This window comes from Phodopus roborovskii, unplaced genomic scaffold, assembly GCF_943737965.1.
Source record: "Phodopus roborovskii unplaced genomic scaffold, PHOROB, whole genome shotgun sequence".
Classification (NCBI taxonomy): Eukaryota; Metazoa; Chordata; class Mammalia; order Rodentia; family Cricetidae; genus Phodopus; species Phodopus roborovskii.
Genome location: NW_026126461.1, coordinates 19,252,559 through 19,272,585, shown reverse-complemented (window position 1 = coordinate 19,272,585; position 20,027 = coordinate 19,252,559). Strand labels below are relative to the sequence as shown.

General features: G+C 42.8%; 1 protein-coding gene across 1 annotated transcript in view; it reads right to left on the bottom strand.

The window, feature by feature from the left end:
- Nucleotides 1–20,027, bottom strand: part of Myom1 (myomesin 1) — a 97,046-nt gene that overhangs the window by 11,876 nt on the left and 65,143 nt on the right. The window contains exons 22-32 of the mRNA XM_051190918.1: nucleotides 16,519–16,675; nucleotides 15,607–15,713; nucleotides 15,450–15,494; nucleotides 11,257–11,393; nucleotides 10,407–10,551; nucleotides 8,779–8,838; nucleotides 8,285–8,352; nucleotides 3,554–3,667; nucleotides 2,794–2,881; nucleotides 1,882–1,920; nucleotides 1,688–1,793 (exon numbers count right to left, since the gene is read on the bottom strand). Of these exons, the coding sequence (XP_051046875.1) occupies nucleotides 1,688–1,793; nucleotides 1,882–1,920; nucleotides 2,794–2,881; nucleotides 3,554–3,667; nucleotides 8,285–8,352; nucleotides 8,779–8,838; nucleotides 10,407–10,551; nucleotides 11,257–11,393; nucleotides 15,450–15,494; nucleotides 15,607–15,713; nucleotides 16,519–16,675 (1,066 nt within the window). The remainder of the gene's footprint in view (nucleotides 1–1,687; nucleotides 1,794–1,881; nucleotides 1,921–2,793; nucleotides 2,882–3,553; nucleotides 3,668–8,284; nucleotides 8,353–8,778; nucleotides 8,839–10,406; nucleotides 10,552–11,256; nucleotides 11,394–15,449; nucleotides 15,495–15,606; nucleotides 15,714–16,518; nucleotides 16,676–20,027) is intronic.

The following is a 20,027-nucleotide window of genomic DNA, read 5'->3' as shown; positions in this document are numbered from 1 at the left end:
CTCTTTTTCTTCTTTCCTCCTTCTTTCCTTCCTTCCTTCCTTCTTTCCTTCCTTCCTCCCTCTGTACCTTTCTTTGATCCTTCCTCCTTTTTTTTTTATGTTGCTCTGACTGGCCTGGAATTTACTATATAGATCAGGCTGGCCTTAAATTCACAAAGACCTTCCTCCCTCCACCTCCAAACGCTGTAGTTAAGGGTGAGCATACCTGGCCTGCTTAATTTCTTTATGGTGAAAAGTCTCAAAATTCTTTCCTATAGCTTTGTGAAATATGCAATGTATTATAGCTAGTCACAGTCACTAGACTATACAATAGAAGCAGGGACTCTTGTTATATTCTGTACCTTAGTACTCAATGATCAGCCTCTCCTCCCCTCTTTCTAAACTTTCCATGCAATTTGGAGGTGTATGTACATGAATTCATGTGTATGTGGTGTGCATGCATGTATGTGTATGTGTGTGTACGTGCATGCATGCATGTGTGTATGTTCACGAATTTATGCATGCATGCATGTGTGTGCATGTGTGCACACATGGGTATGTGTGCATGCATGCATGTGTGCACATGTATGTGTGTGCATGTGTGTATGTGTGCATGCACATGTGTGTATGTATGTGCGTGCATGCATGCATGTGTATATATGTGCATGCATGTATGTGTATGTGTGTGTGCATGCATGCATGTGTATGTGTGTGTGCATATGTGCATGTGTGTGTGTTACAATGACCTAGCTTAGCTCTGGAGATGGACTCACTGGACACAGCCCTCAGCTCACTTAACTGTGTTCCCAAGCTTGAGCTTCCTCTCCTCTGAAGTAAAGAATGCCTATTGCACAGAGCTGTGGTTATGAAAAATCCACGTCTACTGGTTCCTAGCAATGCCCAGTGGACTGCTAGTGCCCAGTGAAGGTGTAATACAGACATTGTTATGTGTACCCTCAATGGATACTACAGGGCTTCTGTTAACAGTTTGGAATGAATGTCTAAACTGAAATTGAACTGCAATTCCTAAAGATTGCCTATACCATGCCTTTTTTTTCTGGTTCTGCCAAGTATGACTCAAGGAAGTCCAGAGGTTGAGTATACTGTCAGGATTAGGTTGAGAAGTCTGGTTTGGTTCAGAAACCTGTGGAATTCCAGGTAAATTCCACAAAGGCAGCCTAGGATTAAGACAGACTTCAAATTCAGTCCAGTACAAACGCAGGTTCCCAAAGCCTTTTGAGGGAGCACAAACAAGATACAAGATGCTAATGCCTAAGTATGCCAGCTGCTATAACCAACAATGACAAGCGCTGGATTCTCAGGATGAGACTTCTATGAGAATAATACAGACGACAGGAAACTTGGAGTCTCCTAGTTTTGTTCTGGATCACAGGGTTAACTGTACATAGAGAGGGCTGTAAGCACAGCCCTGGATAGCTGCTGGCAGGACAGAGGTAGCTTTCATGTGGCCATCTCAGGTGGAGGCCACATTGCAGGGTTGTCTATGAATGATGATTCGTCTATTACAGGAAGGACATACTGTAGCCACAATGGGTACCCACTATGCATGCCTTGAGGGAAGACGTAACCCTGCTCCTCAGTACGAACCCTCTGACTTGAAAGAGGTAGGACCTTTGCTTTCATTCCTCCTGCTGGCCAGTGAGGGGGGGGGGATGCCTACACAGCAAGTCAGTATGCATTTACTTACTTGTGGGACCAATTAACTTTCAAATCGTCCAGGTAGTAAGTGACAAAGGAGTACAGCCGGATGCCCTCCGCTGTGCTCTGGATTTTCAGGTCTGAGGCAGACAAAGCTGAAGAAGAAAACAGCACAGTTCAAGCGACTGCGAGCTCACCCTGCAGCGTGCAAACCGAAGCATTTGCTGTGGAGATGAGACTTACCTATCTTCCTGCACACCTCTGTCATCAGGTCTTGGAAGGCTGTAGACAGAGGGGCGTAACCAAAACTTTAGCATGAGCATATTCCGTATAAGATCAAAGTTCAAGCTCTTAGCTCTCAAAAAGTCCCTGTCGGTGAAAGTCACCAACAGAAGGTAAATTTGTTGACCTATGATAATTAGTGGGGGGAGGGGTTGGTGAAATAATTTAGTTTTTGTAAGATTTTTAAACGTTCTTCTGCTTGTTTTGACTTAAGTTTTCCTTTAATGGTTTGTAAATAATAGTGTGTGAGCATTCTAGAAAAGACCACACTGAGATCTCCAGGAAGCCTCTTGGCTTCACCTCTTCTGAAAGCTGGAAAACAAACCCTAAGGCAGAATTCTGCTGGTTGATTGCAATCCTTCCATTTTTTTAGGAAGAGAACTGGAGGTTTGGGGATGGGGTGGAGTCATAAGTAGCCTCCAAGTGTCATGATGCGCTTGTCCTTAGTACATCTCTGAAAAATGAAGACTGCTGTTTTGTTCTGCTGGTGTCTGCAAGGCTTTAAATGTCACACATAGATCTTTCTTACCACCCTTAACAATGGGCTATTTTCTAGTATGTTCCTCACAGAAGGTTTTGATTCTAAAACATTTTCATAGAGTTGAGAGAAAAATGATGACTTAAATTGGAAACAGACTTCTAGTGGTCCACGGGCTATAAATTCTCTAAGGATCAAAAGTACAGTTTTGATTTCTAGGAAGTCCAAAATGGAAAATGATTTTTGAAAGAGAACAGTAGTTTGCTCTGCTGGAATCTCAATTAAACCAAAATCAGTGGACTCAAATCAGCATGACTTCCATGGCCAGCCCAACCCCTGTCATAACTCTGGTAGCTATGGGACCAGTAAGACAGACCCCAGCAGTCGGCAGTCACCTTCATCCACAAGTTTCAGTCTGCTCTTGTCTTTTCCTCGGTCATCTTTTAGGATAACTTCATAAAATCCAGCGTCTTTCTTGGAGAACTGAGGAAACAATGAACATTACAGTTTTTCCTAGCTCAGATTTGGTTGCTGCATTTGTGTGTGCGTGTGTGTCTCTGTGTGTGCATATATGTATGTGTATGGGTATGCATGGATGTGCATACAACATGCATGCATGTGGAGACTAGAGTTCAACCCTGGGTACTACTCTTCAGGAGCCATCTATGCTGTTTGTTTTTAACATTTTATTTTATTTTATTTTATTTTATGTGTATGGGGGTTCTGACTGCACAAATGTCTCTCTACATCGTATGCATGTTCTCACTGGGGACAGTGGCACAGATGTCTACAGAAATCAGCCCCAAACTGTTTTAGTTGAGAAAGGGTTACAATAAAGTAGGACTGGAAATCAAATCCACGTCCTCTGGAAGTGCTCCTAAGTGCTGAGCCATCTCTCTAGCTCCAACCTTGTTTTTTGAGGCAAAATCTCATACTAGGACCTGGGGCTCTCCAATTCAGCTAGAGCAGCTGGCCGCAAAGCCCCAGGGATCCACTTGTCTCCGTGTTTCCCCCACTGGGATTATAAGCACGTTTCTATAGCAATTAGATGGAAACTGTTGTGAGTCCTTTGGGCATCGAATGACTGATGAATCTAGTTTCTGTTGGAAGAATTGTAATGTGGAGCCAGCAGCTTTGATGTCTGTAGCCACCCACCTCTGTGATGAGCAGGGTACAAATGCCATCCTTAAAGTCATGTTTCTCATCCACTGATATCTCCCGCTCGTCTTTGTACCACACAATGTGAGTCTCTTTTTTAATATTTGCCACCTGTAAGAAGAAGCACAATTGCCCTCCTTGAAATAAAGAAATAAATGCCATTTTTATGATGGTAAGCAGTTTTTAATGCATTGGTGCATTATAGGGGAAAAAAAAACACTGAACCAGAGTCAAAGACACAGATTTATAGAGAAATCAGCCCCAAACTATCATAGTAGACAAAGGGTTACAATAAGGTGAACACCAGTGAATAAACCTAAATCAATAGGCTCTCTGTTTCCAGCAGTGAAAGTTGTCTGAACATCTATGTCCATGACAAATATAGTAACGCTGCATTGGGATTGCTCTCTGCCTGGGTGCAGAGGACCAATTGGAATGGAATAGAAACTATCCCATTACCAGGCTCATTCTCAAAGCACTAGAGAGATCAGTAATCAGGCCAGCTTGTGCAATACTAAATTGTTTCAAAACCAGCTTAAAATTGATGCCAAAGGAAAGCATTGTGTACCACTTAAATCAAGGGATTTCCAAGAAGTAAAGTACTCTCCAAATTAAAAAAAAAAAAAAATTATTTAGAGACAGGAGAGAAGCCCTAGTCCCTACTTCACATGACCTGTCAGATCTACATGACCCCAACTGGATGGCATTCCCCTACATATGGAATTGGGGTGGGGGGATGGGAGGGGAGGGTGGTTAGAGTGCATGGGAGAGGGCAGAGAGGGCAAAAGGGAGGGAAGGAGGGAGGGAGGGAGGGAGGGAGGGAGGGACGGAGGGAGAGGGAACTGGGATCGACATGTAAAATAATAAATTAAATTAAAAAAATGTTTTGACTCCAAAATTTAAGTTCAGGACAAGTTACTGGGGAAAAGGATTTCTATTTTTGTTTCCACAGAAAATGAAAAGATGTGGATTCCTTCCAGACTAATGTGGTTTGATCAAGCCAGACCGCCTGAAACAGAGTACCAGGTGATCCTACATTCAAAACAGCTGGACAAAGCAGCCTTACAGACTACAATCTTCTTCGAATACCCCATGACAGCGCCCCTTACCAGCAGGAAGTAGTTTGGAAAGAACAACGCCCAAATTCCCAAATATTGTGTATAAATGTTTGTTTTCATTGAATTGGACTTCGTTATATAAAATAAATTAATAAATAAAAAATTATTGGTTCAGTGTGGCATGGTGGTATAGTACAATAGCCCTGGTGATATCAGATTGTGCGAGCCCGGGAGTTTGAAAGCAGCCTGGCTAACATGTGAGACCTTGCCTCCAGTCCAGAGTTCTTGGAAAGACATGAAAAGAAAGGATGCCATATACACTAACATAAATGTTTAAACAACAACAAATCTCAAAACCAAAGAAAGACAATTCCTACAGTAAGCTCCAATATATACCTAAAAATTTATAAAAGAGATAAAGGAAAATTACAAATATATGTATAAAAGTAAGGTTTAATAATTTAATTACTTAGCCATTTTGAGAAGATGCATTTAGATCCTAACCCATACACCATAATGTAACTCTCAGATGGGTAAAACCGTTGCATATTCTTAGAGGAAGCCTGAGTTTTTTCTACAACATTTGAATTATTTTTCACAAAGAACATATCCATGTATGCCTTTAAAATTAAAATTGTATGAAAAAGTAAAGACTTCATACAAGTCAGGAAAAGAAAACAAAGAACGCTAAAGACCCCCACTGGGCAACCTGGTAGGAGGACATATGACTGTGGTCTGAATGAGGATGCCCCCATAGGTTCGCACATTTGAACACTTGATCCCCAGTTGGTGGAACTGTTTGGGAAGGACTAGGAGGTGTGGCCTTATTGGTGGAGGTGTGTCACTGGGCATGGGCTTTGCAGTTTCAGAAGACTCCATGCTATTCCCAGTATGTTCTCAGCTGTTTTGACATGCATAGGCTCAGCTGCTTCTGACATCGTTCTTTTGCTCAGGACCCTCAGGAACCATAAGCTCAAGTAAACACTTTCTTTCGTAAGATGCCTTGGCCATGATACTTTATCACAGCAACAGAAAATTAAAATGTTCCTTATCAACAAAAGTATTCATGTTTTGCTACATTGAAAGAATTTCAGCTGGGTTGTGGATCTAGCTCAGTGGTAGAGTGTAAGGCCCTACAACACACACACACACACACACACACACACAAAGTTCATTTAGTAAGTGAACATAAGCAATATTGTTTAAACAATAGTGAAGTCGGTAAACAAAAGGCTATCAACTGGTTTCTAAATTGTAGAATCTATTGTGTTAGTAGCCAACATTGATAAAGCTAACCAACTTGACAATCTGCATCTGGACTGGGAAAACTAGAAACATTCTAGACTTGTTGAGCACAGCAATCAAGTGTGTGTATGTGTTTATGCATGTATGTGTGTGTATATATATGTTTGTATGTGTGTGTTTGCATGCATGTCTGTGATCTGCATGCATGTATATGTGTGTGACCTGTATGCATATGTGTATGTGTGTATATATGTATGTGTGTATGTGCGTGTGCACATGTGGTCTACATGCATGTGTGTATGTATATCTGTGTATGTGTGTCTGCATATGTGTGTGTGTGTGTGTGTGTGTGTGTGTGTGTGTGGTGCATGGTCACCATGCATGCATATATGTGCAGCACATGTGCATCTTGCATTTACAAAGCCCAGAAGAGGATGCAGATCTCTTCTGGGAGAACTGAGATACAGGCAGTTATCAGCTGCTCTGTGTGTGTGTGTGTGTGTGTGTGTGTGTGTGTGTGTGTGTGTGAGACAGAACCCAGGTCCTCACAGGAGGAATCACTGCTCCTTTTTGTGTGTTGAGCAGGGTCTCATTATGTAGACTTAGCTGATCTAAAACTCATAGAGAACTCCTACAGGATTAAAGGCATGGGCCATCATACCCACATCAGCCAGTGCTCTTATCCATTGAGCCAGCCCTGCAGCCCATCTCCCTGAGGTTTCCTGAAGCCAGAGAACCTCCAGCTCCTGCCATGGGTAGACTTTGTCTCCTGGGCTGTCATCTTGGGTAGCAATGGGAATGCTTGTCTCCGTGGAGCCCTGTAGTAGAATAGTGTCCAATGGTATTTTGTGGGCAAGCTGGGGCTCTTGCTCAGTCCTTTAGAGTAAACCATCCGGGGCTCACGTGAGTCTCAGGAGTCTAAACGCTTAGCTTGACTCCGTGGACAATAGCACAGTAGTAAATTGATAAATTACCCGTTGCCTCATGATATACAAAGAGCTATGATAGAAGGTTTGTTCAAATCAGACTGAGATGATTGAGCTGGGCCTTGGGATGATGAGTAGGGGCCGTTTTGGGCCTGGGAACAGCAACACAGATGGATGATGTGTGAACAGCCATTGCTGCTTTAGGCTCCTCCTTGCTGTTCAGACCCTGGGGAAGGATTGCGCTCTGCTGATGAAGTCACTGGAAGAGGACTCCAGAGTTCACCTAGACAGCCACAAGGCGGCACAAAAGGAGATGGACCCAGTGTGCGGCTTCAGGGAAGGGTGGTTTATGGAGACGCCATGCAGATGAGATGCCGAGTGAGGGAAGCTGAAGGTTGGCTGCTGAGAGTGAGTTTTTCCTCCCGAGTGACTGTGATGGTACCACCTCTTAACTCGGGGTCAGGGCCTAATTCAGGGCCTTGTGCAAGCAGGACAAGTGCTCTGCCAGTGAGCTACATCCCCAAGCACTTGAAATCTTTCATGATTTTCTCAGCTAAAAATGGGACGCTAAGATGTAAGACAGCTTAGGATGCTATTTTGAATGCTCTCCTCACCAGTCTTCCCAGAGGCTTAATAAGACCACTGGCGATTCCCGACTCCAGTCCCCGAAGGCAGTACAGGGATGAGACTGAGAAGCCCAGCTGGGTACTCAGCCGTGTTTCTGTGCAAATCTCATGACTTAGACACGTTCACCAAATACGACAGCAGCTGGGGGTGAGCCAGGAATAATCTACCACTTAGAATACCTAAAATGACAGCAGAGTGTGGTATCCTGAGACTGACGGAAGGTGGCCATCCCTAACCCAGAAGTCCAGCCCCAGGGTTCCAGGGTTCCACAGCCTGCAGCTTTCTGATCATCAGCATGTGTCTCAGTTAGGGTTTCTATTGCTGTAACAAAACACCATGACCAAAAAAGCAAACTGGGGAGGAGAGGTTTGTTTGACTTATACTTCCACATTCCTGTTCTTCTCTGAAGGAGGTCAGGACAGGAACTCAAGCAGGGCAGGGTCCTGGGGGCGGGAGCTGATGCAGAGGCCATGGAGGGTGCGGCCCACTGGCTTACTTCGCTTACTCAGCGAAGTAACAGAACCCAGGACCAAGCAGCCCAGGATGGCTCTCCCCACCATGGGCTGGGCCCTCCCCCACTGATCACAACTGGATCTCATGGATGCAGTCCCTCTGAGGCTCCTTCCTCTGCAAAGACGTTAGCTTGTGCCAAGTTGATACAGAAAACCATCCACAAGTGGAGCATTCCACACCACAGAGCCTCGATTCCTGTGCAAAATTACTCAAAATAATGTGCAAAATGCCTCAGGCTATGTCTAAACTCTGGCTTGAAGAGTCCATGTCACTCTGTAGCACAGGGTTGGCAACAGGCCCGTCACACGTCTTCATCATATTTTCCTCAATAAAACTGTAAAAATGCATCCAGCTCTTACCTTGCATTTCAATAGTACGTTGCATTCACCAGTCACTTCCCAGCTCAAATACTCAGCAAAATGTGGGCCTATGAAATTTTAATGACATAAGCAACCTTTCAATTAATTAATTTAATTAGCTGCAAAAGCAAGATCAAAGCTCATTCTTAAACCTCTAGGTGATTCACGTTTGACGTCAGATTTTCTTAAAATTACCCATTTAGTTTTAAAGTACTTTTAATGTCTACATATTCAATAATCATTACTTTAAATTCTATTTTACCAAGCATGAATATAACCAGTGCTGTTCATTTAAATTTGCTATAGAAAAATAACCTTGGGATGTTTGTGTTATAAATTTTTATTTAAATTAAAAACAATCTTGTTTTACATACCAATCCCAGTTCCCTCTCCCTCCAGTCCTCCCACGCTCCCCATCAATCCCCCCATCCCACCCCAGATTCACTCCCCAGGGAGGGTGAGGCCTCCCATGGAGGATCATCAAATCCGTTTACCTTGTTTCCTGATCCATTCTTGTCTCTGGAACTCAGCTTCTTTCTGGAGTTTCTTATAAACTGGAAATAGAAGAACAAGGGAGTGTGAAATTGGGTTAAGAAGTACAAACGCGAAAGCCAGCCACTACGCTAAGTGGCCCATTTTCCTTGCCTTGGTACTCAGAGATTGCGATGGCCCTGCTTGTTCTGATTTTTATAGATGAAGAGACAGTCTTTGAAAACTAAATAATACTGATAACACTGTGTGGGTGTGAGTTTTTGAGTGTGTGTGTGAGTGTGTGTGTGTGTGTGTGTGTGAGTGTGTGTGTGAGTGTGTGTGTGTGAGTGTGTGTGTGTGTGTGAGAGAGAGAGAGAGAGACATAAACATCTGGTATCTCTTGCTAACTGTTCTCTACCTACCTACCTCCCCCAAGACAGGGTTTTACTGTGTAGTCTGACCGTCCTGGAATTTTAAGAGCAGGGTAGCCTTGAATCTGTGCCTCTGCTTCCTAAGTGCTGGGATTAAAGCCATGCATCACCCAGCCACACCTGACTCTCCAGTTTTCTTTTTCATTCATTCATCCTTTTTTTTTTTTTTTTTTAGACAGGGTTTCTCTGTGGCTCCTGTAGACCAGGTTGGTCTCAAACTCACAGAGATCCACCTGTCTCTGCCTCCTGAGTGCTGGGACTAAAGGCATGTGCCACCACTGCCCGGCCTCCTGTTTATTATTAAAGACAGGGTTTTAGGGGTGGAGAGACGGTTTAGTGACTAAGAGCATGCATTGCTCCTGCATAGGACTTGAGTTGAAGCATCCAAAACTGGGCAGCTGACAACCACATGCAACTCCAGTGCCAACACACTTCTGCAACATCTCTACACGGAAATACATACACAAATACTTGAAAAACAGTAATTAAAAAAAAAAAAGACAGGATTTCCAACTAAACTGGCTAGCCACCAAGCCCCAGGGATTCTCCTGTCCCTGCTTCTCCAGCACTGGGATTGGTGTGTGTGCTCTGCTAGGCTTCTTATGTAGGTCCTGGGGCTGAGCTCAGGTCTTATTGCTTGCATGGCAGGTACTTCACTGACTAAGCCATCTCTAAGACCCCAGAACTAAATAACTTTTCCAAGGTCATAAAGCTAGGAAATGATGAAACCATACTAGCTGTTACAAATATAGACATCTATCAGTCTTTTCAAAGCTTGTGAAGTGTCACTTTTTAAACCACAATGGTTTTCACAGACATTTATTACATTTGACCTCAACAGTCTAGTTATAATACATGACAGATTCTGCACACACTCAGTACTTTTACATTCTTTCTTTCCAAAGTTTAATGAGTTAGAGTAATCACATATTGTTAAGACAGTGCTGTGGTTTGTTTTGGCTGTACTGAAACTTCATAGGTTGGAGAATTTAGTCATGCGTACTTTTTAACACATAAAACTATTTAAGTCCAGCCAGGGTGTTCTTTTAATGTGATGTTCACTTCAAGGCATTGGGATACTGTGGAAAGTATTGACTAGATTTTGTAATTTGATGCAGGAATTTATTGAACAGCTCCAGATGAGGATCTCTTTTAAGCCACGAGGCGTTAGCACTGAAGTAAGTAGCCAAGTGTCCAGGATTGTCCCTCAGAATTCTTACCATCTCCAATGAGAACAAGCGTAGAATGGCCAGTTGCTTTTCCATCTTGAATCTGGAATGTGTACGTCCCCTCATCCTCATCCTGTAGCTTCTCCATGAACATTTCAATCACGCCAGTGTTTCGGTCAATGTGCATCTTGTACTTCTTCATGTGAAGAGGTAAAGACAGAGAAATCAGAGAGGCAAGCATTTTGCTTTGAAGACAATAACCACAATGAAATAAAATGAACCCCAAAGAATCAGAATTTTAACATTTCTAGACAACTAAGCAAATTGTTTAAAAATCTTATTCCCGGAAAAAAGGAACATTATGTGGGCAGATGAAATTAGATGGGAATTGATTATGAATAGTTAGAAATCTCAACAATATGGCCACTCAAACAATGTAGGTGGGGGAAATCTCACAAGGTCTCAACCCTAAATAAGGGCTGTAGGCAAGCAATGGCTGCCAAGAGAGGCAGAAACAGCCTTTTCCTATGATGAGCCCCCTGATAGGTTATCCAGTCCCAGGTAGTTCTTCCTACATGCACACGCGCGCATGCACACACACTCACACACACACACACACACACACGCGCGCACACGCACATGCGCACACGCACACACACGCACACGCACACACACACACACACGCACGCACGCACACCACCCTAAGTGGACCCAGCAGGTTGTATTAAGAGCTCATGAATTTAGAAGGGAATAGGAGGGCATGAGAGGAGCTGGGGAGGTGATGGGTGGAAACATTGTATATATGGCACAATGGATGAAATTGTTTTTAAAAATTAAAAACAAATATTATAATAAATAAGTATTTTAATTGAAAAAAGGGGGTGCAGAGGGGGAAGCCTACCGGCCCTTCAAAAATTTCCTTCTCATTAAATATGTAGTTGACTTTGGCATTGCCAGACAGCTTCTCCACCTGCATCCAAAACCGGACTTGACCTTTCTCCAAAATTTCAACTGCCAACTCTGACTTAGTTGGGACAGCTAGGAAAAATAAGAATAGACGTGGTAAGGCATCATACTGACAAACAATAATATTGATACAGACATCCTAACAAGAAAAAAAAAATCAACACCAATAGCAATGTAGACTCCTGCTTCCTGCAAGACCCAGAGATGAAAGCTTGTTATAGGGAGACCTCAGGATAAGGGAAGGAAGTCTTAGCCGTCACACTTAGGATGTCACCCCTTTTGAATCATAGTAGTGCCAACTGTCAAAACATGGGAGATGAAGTGATCTATAGGGGAACGTCTGGCTAACATCTGTGACTCTCCACTACAGCTTTAGTCAAGTTTACTCAAGGACATTCACAAGAAAAAATGAAAAAAGTTCTCAGATGACCCAGGACAGCTAGCATCTAGTCCCAAGTCTGCTAGGAGCAAGCTGGGTGGGCAGCCAAAATGTTTGGATTTCCCATGTCCACTCCATAGAATCTTTACAGATTGCTCTGCTTGAACACCCTGTTCTGAGGGTATGTACTTGGAGAAGACGGACTCTGCAGCGGAAACATGATTTGAACAGCTGTCTTCCCACCCTTACGGGCCTCACCTGTCAACATGGGCATTTCGTGCCTCTCTTGGCTGTCAGACAATTAACTATACTACGACAGGATACATTATCATACTGTAGATAACGGTCAGTAATCGGAAGGTGAGTTCTCTGTCCCCTACCAAGTTTACTGATGAGAAAGCTGAATGGTAAGAGTCATGGCATCTAGGCCAAGAGCTGAGCCCATGATTATCCCTGCTGTTCTGTGTTGTTCTTTGTCCTGGTTCCATTTCTCTGATGAACACTGTGGTTTTCCAGTGTGAATAAATGTGTGAGTGGAGCAGATAAAAGACAGTTTCCAAGACCAGACATTAACCCTTCAAGACCAGAGGCTATCCCTTCAAGACCAGAGGCTAACCCTTTAAGACCACAGGCTAACCCTTCAAGACCAGAGGCTAACCCTTCAAGACCAGATGTTAACCCTTCAAGGCCACAGGCTAACCCTTCAAGACCACAGGCTAACCCTTCAAAACCACAGGCTAACCCTTCAAGACACAGGCTAACCCTTGCTATAAGTAAGTCTTGAGAACAGAAAGCATCTTTTAGAAAAGTCTGGATTCCATCATGTAGGTCCTCATTATGGGTGGTGTGACTTGGAGTGGCAACTCAAAGGAAGGCACTGGCCTTCTTGAGGGCCTTGATGTTTGTTCTCTGTCTGCCCCAAGTCACAAGAATGTTGTCCAGAAGAAAACAGCCCACCATGAATGGCCACTGAGTGCACAGAGCAAACATGGCATGTACCAGTGGAGGCAGACTCTGGCATGGCTGAATCAGCTATTTATAACTGGTCTAGTTGTTAGCTCCCCTGGCCTCATGTTCAAACCACCACAGTACGGAAGCTTTCTGGGCCGGTGTATTCCATCTAAATGCCCTAGAAAAATAAGGGCTCTATAAATGTTGGCTATTAGTATCTTGGTATCTGCTTTTTCCTCCAGTTGCTTCAATGACATCCTATAATTACAAAATATAATGTGCTGACAAGTAGGAGGCACACAGCAGTGTATCTGTATTTATAGATATATATGCCTATGTGTGCATACACAATACATTATCTGTGTAGGTGGGACAAAAGGAAGCGTCTACAAATGAAGAACCGTGAGGCAGGATGTTATGATACGACATCTCCTACCCCCGACTCACCACACTGTAATTTAGTATTATTACTGTCTACGCAGGTCACATTATTTTCAGTTTTTACATCTATACTTTTTATTCATCTTTTCCTTCCCTCAGATCTAAATCACCTTCTCTGGCACTTTATTTGTACCAGAAAACATTATTTGTAGATTGAAGGCATATGCTTAATGGCTTTCAAAACATTTCTGAAAATGGTTTTACAGTGGAAGATTTACTATATTAAAAAGGATAAAGGAACAGAATATTTGAAATTTACATTCAACGAGGAATGAGACATTTAAAACCTTATAAATCTCAATAAAATGAATTAATGTTTTCCTTGACCGGGGGTGGAAATGGGTATGACTTAAGAAATTAGATATGCTGCTTTAACCCTGGTGACAGCTCTCTGAAAAAAAAAAAAAAAATGCTCCTTTAGTGATGTCATCACTGTGGTTGGGGAAAGGAAATGCTGGAACTGTCCTATTTAAAATTCAGTTTCAAAGGTCTAAGAGAAACTCCACTGGATTGGGGATTTGACACTCACACTCAGAGTTTAAAACACACCCTTGGGCTCCCCTTTGTGCCAGGCCTGTTGTCCCAGCTGGTCTCCAACAAGGAAGCTAGGATTTGCCGGCACCCCCTCTGTAAGCAGCAACAATTACAATCCTCGGTTATAATCCTTAGATTATAAAACGTAACACGAGCTAAGCAGTGACACCCTGTATTGATTTCTCTCACCACCATCTTTTAAGCTAAATGTAAATGTTGTTGGGGAAGCCGTTGCCTGGATATGTGAGCTGTGTTTGCTAACTAAATTAATGCTTCTTTCCATTTCTATCAGGCTTGAGTTGAGGATGTAAACATCCACCTTAGAAACAATGGCCAATCCTAGAAAACGAAACCAAAGCCCAGGGAAATGGGGATGATTTGGTCAGGGTCACAGAACAAAAAATTGTCCAGGGAGGCCTCCACCTTCCATACAGTTTTCAAAGGTAACTTTTCAAACATCAACCACAATAATATTTTCCAGTTTTATAGTTAATAAACGCACAGATGAAATTAATGCCATGTGCTAGATCTGAAACTCCATAGTCATGAAGGAAAAAATATGTGTAAGCGTTGAGGAATATTTTAGATTCTTAACTTAAAAGAGGGAGTGGACTATAACACATCTTAGTCTGCTTTATCAAACGCTAGATTGTGTTCCTCTGGAGGGTGTCTCTGCTCTCCTTTCAGGCCAGTGGGCCTTTTGGGTGTTACTTTCTTTCTCTTCTCTTAGGTGCCAGCTGTGGAGTTTAATCTTTTATATGGAAGGTGCCTTATTTAGCGGCTTGTAAATAGTTCAGAAGGGCTCTTCTTCTGAAAGAGGCCTGTATCCTATTTTCCAAGAGTATGAGAGTATAAAACATTCTCTTTACATTGCCTTTGTTCAGAGCTTTGAGTATTCTATTACAAGCCAACACCACAGATCTGCCTAAAACATATACAGGAGTGTGTTTAGGAGATACAAATACGATCCCAAAACACATGGGTAAGAACTGAAGTACATAATTACTCAGTTCACCTACGGATCCCCACTCTGCCCTGTAGGATGAAGCACCGGGTGTGTTTTCTTTCTATACCTTTCCCTTTCCTCCCCCTCTCTCTCTCCTCCCCCCTCTCTCTCCCTCCTACTCTCTCTCTCTCCCTCCCTTTCTCCCTCCCCACCTCCCTCTCTCTCTCCCTCCCTACCTCCCTCTGTCTCTCTCTCTTTCTCTCTGTCTCTCATTTGCTTTCTTTGCAGACAGGGTCCCAGGTAGCCCAGGCTGGCCTCCTATTGCTACCTAGCCCAGGCTGGCCTTGAGCCTCTGATCCTCCTGCCTCTTCCTCTCAAGTGTTGGGATGACAGGTATGTCCGCTCCAATCCAGGCACGTGTGAGCGCCGTGAAAGCACTCTACCAACCACAGCCCCACAGGGTCCCTTTCCTGTGTTAGCATCTTGGGAATTCTGGAGAAAATGTCATTTCTAGAAAGTGCTTCTTGTGACATACGTCTTAACCAACTCCCTTTCTTCTCTCCTCTCCCTCCCTCAGCCCATGCCTGCTTGCCCCCATGTAGCCCAGACCAGACCATGATCTCAGGACTCCCCTGACTCTGTCCACAGCTCATATTAGAGGAAGACAGGGTCCGTGCTAAGCTGTCTAGTCTGGCCCTGAACTTGAACTCTGTAGCCCAGGCTTTGAGCTTGCCCTGCTCCTGTCTCTGCCTCTTGAGGGACTGAGATCACAGGACTGTGCCATAAGGTAGGTCCTCTCAACCTCGTCTGAGCTGTCACGTGTTCCACTGCAGAGCTGAACTCCGCTAAAATCGGTGGCTGACCTGGGGATACTTACTTGGGAACTTGTGCTCTTGACTGAGGGCGAGCAGACGTTTCATTTCTGTATGGAGAAACAGAAGACAAACTTTTACCCAATGAAACAAGAGTCACCTGATGACAACTGGAAAGTCAAAGCAATGTTAGACTTAGGAGTAAGCAGATCTTACACTCACCTTCTTCATCTATCAAGTAGCTTGATGCTATCCCATCAGTGTCTGTCACATCACAGGAATAGGTGCCCAGGTCATCTGTCCCAAGGTCTTTGAAGGTCATTTTTGTCCTTCAAGACAAAATATTTTCCTTAGAAATGAGACAGTGCATTGTCTGTGGGACTATAAACTCACCCCATCGTTGACCCCCTGTACACGATACTCCCTTCGTGTGGAACACTTGCCATGTCCCCACCCATCTCCTCAGCCCCACTGAGCTAACGCTTGCTAGCCCTTGGTGTCTTGGGTTGAATGCCATTTCCACTTAGGAAACTTTCTGGACCTCCTGGAGGATGACGGAGCACAGGTATGAATGCACATCCTACAAAAGGACATTTCCCTGATTGCCTGGGCAGGGAGTCTACGACTTCCTCCTTAGGGCAGACTGCAGGTGACTCTGGGTGTTTCTGTGTTATTCCTGTGTTATTCCTACACTGGATTATTTTCCCCCTGTGTAATGCCTGTGCCTTTCAAAAGGGCCCTGCCCACCTCCCACCCTCCTCCCTCTGTGTGTTCCTCTCTCTCCTCCTCCCCTTCTCCTCTCTCCTGCTGCTCCTGTCTCTGAAAGCTGGTTTCCCCCTCCTCTATCCCCTTTTTATGATCCCTTTCCCTAATTAAAAATAATCCCTCTGCTTGAACCCTGTCGCATGGTGCATTTCTCTCGAGCACCACTTTACTTACATTACAACACCAAGGAGTGTACATTAGGATTATTTTAAGATTTACACTGGTTATAGATTTTTATAATGCCAGATATGGAATAGTTATGATTTCATCTTCTTATTCCAAGGAAGTTAAGTAGAGGGCAAGGAGCCTTATTTCATCATGTTCTTGTAGTGAAAATGGAATGCGTTATTAGATACACATATTCCTTACTTATTGCCTTTGCTTTCAACCTCTGATCGTGGAGAGTCGTCAGTAGGTATGAAATCTTTGGACCAGACGAATTCTGACTTGGGAGTCATCTGATCACATTCAAAGTTCAAGGAAATAACTCCATCATCATCCACATTTACAACGACCTCTTTGGTACCTACAAGATCATAAAGAAGGCATTTGGACTTGTCACAGAAACCAGCCACATAAGAATGCTTGTGTTGAGGTGCCTTCCTTTATTTAGCCTTAGACCGAGGTACTGTTCCTGGGCCAGGGATAGGTCCCTAGTGTTCACTGCAATTCAACTTCCATAACATAGTAAGGAATTAAATGGATCTGTTGTGTTTCCTATGTAAAGTCAACACCACAGCCTGCTGTGTCTGTCCAGAACTAAGAAAAAGTCGATTGAAACGGATGCTACAGTGAGGAAATGGATTTGACTGCCATTATGAACAAAGTCTTGGGCAAAGGAAAAGTGGATTTGTGACTTTTGCTTCAATAGTTCTCCCAAATAAAATAACTCTAAATTATTTTCTTTTAAAATCCAGAAATCGATCTTCTTGAAATGCATTTCCTCTCTTGAATTTTACCTCCACTTAAATTTTAATATGGTTCAGTAATAATCTTCTGTATGTTGTTATCATTTCTAGTGTAGAGAGTCATCTTCAAATTGATGAGGTTATGGGGTGAGAAAGTTCCCACATACATTCTTCATGACTTTGGGTGAGAGAATGATGTAGGCAATGCTCACTCTCTCTAGTTCCTCTTTCTTCCCCCTTTTTAAAAATTTAAATTAGAAGCAAGCTTGTTTTACATGTCAACCCTGGTTCCCTCTCCCTTCCTCTCTCTAGTTTCTCGTGGCAATTTCTCTCTAGTTTTTTTTTATTCTCTTATGTCTTTCTTTCTTTTTCTGGTGACCTTCTGGATACAGAAGCACTGGCATCTAATATGGCAATTTAAAGTTTTGCCAAATCCATTTTGAAGGAGCAAAATGTGCTCGATTTATACAAGTTCAGCCATCAGTCATCAGCTCAACTTTGTCTTAATGTATTAGGAAAATTGTATTTAGTCTCAGAAAGATATAATTTTATTCTTTTTCAAAGTATTAGAAGAAACTTTCCTATAGATTTTCCCCAAAAGGAATGCTGTTTTGTCTCTAGATACTGCCATTAAAGGCCATCATCCTGGGCACTGTCCAATATAATTATCAGTGGGGTGGGGTGTGCCAGAGTCCTGCTAGGGATGTTCAACAGGAAACTGAGACAATGAGTAACTGAGAATCTTGATCCCGGTCCTGATAGTTGATAAAACTTTCATTCTTACTGATGGCAAAGTACACTTTAACTTACATATCTGTATACATGTTCAAAAGGTGGTGGTTACCACATGTAAGGAGCAGAAAGAATATTAGATCTAGCAGGTTTTTAAAGTCTTATTTTGAAGGAATGTTTATCGTCATATTTGACTCATAGGTGACCTAACATAACAACTAGTCAAATGTTTAACTGTTCCTCAGGGGAAGCATCTGCCATATGGCCCTCATGAGGTTGCAGGCCCTGTCTCATTTCTGTTCCGGACAGTACATGACTAATGCTCACATCCGTGTTATAAAGTACTGAACCAATGTGCTTATTGGAACTTAGGCAAAGGATGGTGCTGAAGAGCGTTTGGTCCCAGGTAATATTACAACACAAAGTTGGCAATAGTCACTGTGAGAATACAAAAGTCATATTAGTATCTCTGTATTACTAGAATGAGGACAGAAGTGATGGGTGTTGACTGAATCTTTTTCACTTTTTGCACAGTGTCTACTTTGGGAGCTTGACAAATCATTCATACTAATCATTTTCTTACCTGTAATCCTTTTCCAGAGAAAATGAATCATCCTCTTGCTGTTTATTATAGTAGAGACATGACTTAAATTTATAAAAGGCAGGTATTATTTGGGCTAAAATCTTGATTTACTTTTTCTCCTAAGGCTAAATACTAGACTTTTATGTAAAGAAATTGGGCGGGGGTGGGAGGAATGGGATGGGAGGGGGCTCGGGGGTCATGGGAGAGCGAACCGGGATCGATATGTAAAATAGGAAAAAACAATTAAAAAAAAACTTAAAAAAAGAAAGAAAATAAAACACTTTTATCCTTTCCTCTAAAAAACAAACAAACAAACAAACAAAAAAACCTGACAGCACAGGGTAGTTCCACGAGCCTCACCTTTCTCCCAGTTCTGAGGGTAACCTTTGTACTCAAAAGGCTCGCCCAAACCAAGAAATAAAAACACACAGCTCTGTAAGTGCCAACGCTCACGGACCAAAGTCCGCTTTTGAGGGTCCTGCTCACACTGAGGAACTTCCAGACTGTCACGTGGAAAGTATCTAGTTCTGACAACCCTAACTGGTTACTTCCAGAGAAGACGCCACCCCCCCCCCCAGCAAGCACCTTAAGAGCTAAAAACAACCAGAAGATAGAAAAAGCAAACATACACCTTCTTACCAGTAAAGATATCACTACATTGCAACCCTGAGCCACAAATAAGGTCAGTACTTGTGGCTCTGGGCTGTATGCGGAAAGTAAATAAGGTGCAGTTCGTTGCGTCAAGAAGTACTTGTTGAGATATACAATCCTTTCAAATGGGATTTCACAGTCTTAAAATGAAAACTAAAGAACTCGTGACTTGGTGGGGAACTCTCAGATAAATAGAACAGTTGGATACTTAAAACCAAATGTTATTTACTCATTTACTTATTTTGTGGTGCTGAGGATCAGACTCAGGCCAGGTTTAATAGCCAAATTTGGTTTCAAATGCAAGTGAGTGTCAGGAAAGGATGGCCAGGCTTAGTTGATTTCCTACTTGCCTCAATGTGTTGAGAGAAGACAGAACTAACCTCAATGAAATATTGTGGAAATTACTTTTGTAATGTAAGTGGTGATCTTTCATGAAATATGAAGGGAAACAAAAGATATGTTTTCCTTTCTATATTTCCTGTGAATAGTCTTATCTAGGTGAAAGGCCAGCCCACCTTCCCATGAAGTTGGGTTGGAAAAGGGACCAAAGTTTACAGTGACTCAGGATTTTTCAGGAGCAACTTGTGAATCTTTTTAAAAACATGGAAATTCACTTGGCACATCAGGGAACTGAGTAGAGAAAATGAAGGATTATTTTGACCTGACAAAGTTTTAAAAGTTGTCCTGGAACTACAGAGACAGCTCAGTGATTATCAGTATGTTCTAGTCTAATAGAGGGCCTGAGTTTAGTTCCCAGAATCCGCAACAGTTCACAACTGACTGTAACTCCAGCTCCAGAAGATCCAACACCCTTCTCTGGACTTCACAGGTACATGAATTCTTGTGCACATATCCCCACCCCCACCCCCACACACATACACAAGCACACACTTAGAAATAAACATTTAAGAAAAAGAAAAGTTTTCCCTAGCCAGTGCCTCAACCTACAAAAATCCTTAATGTAGACACGAGGACACCTGATCTCACCGGTGATGTTGAAATGG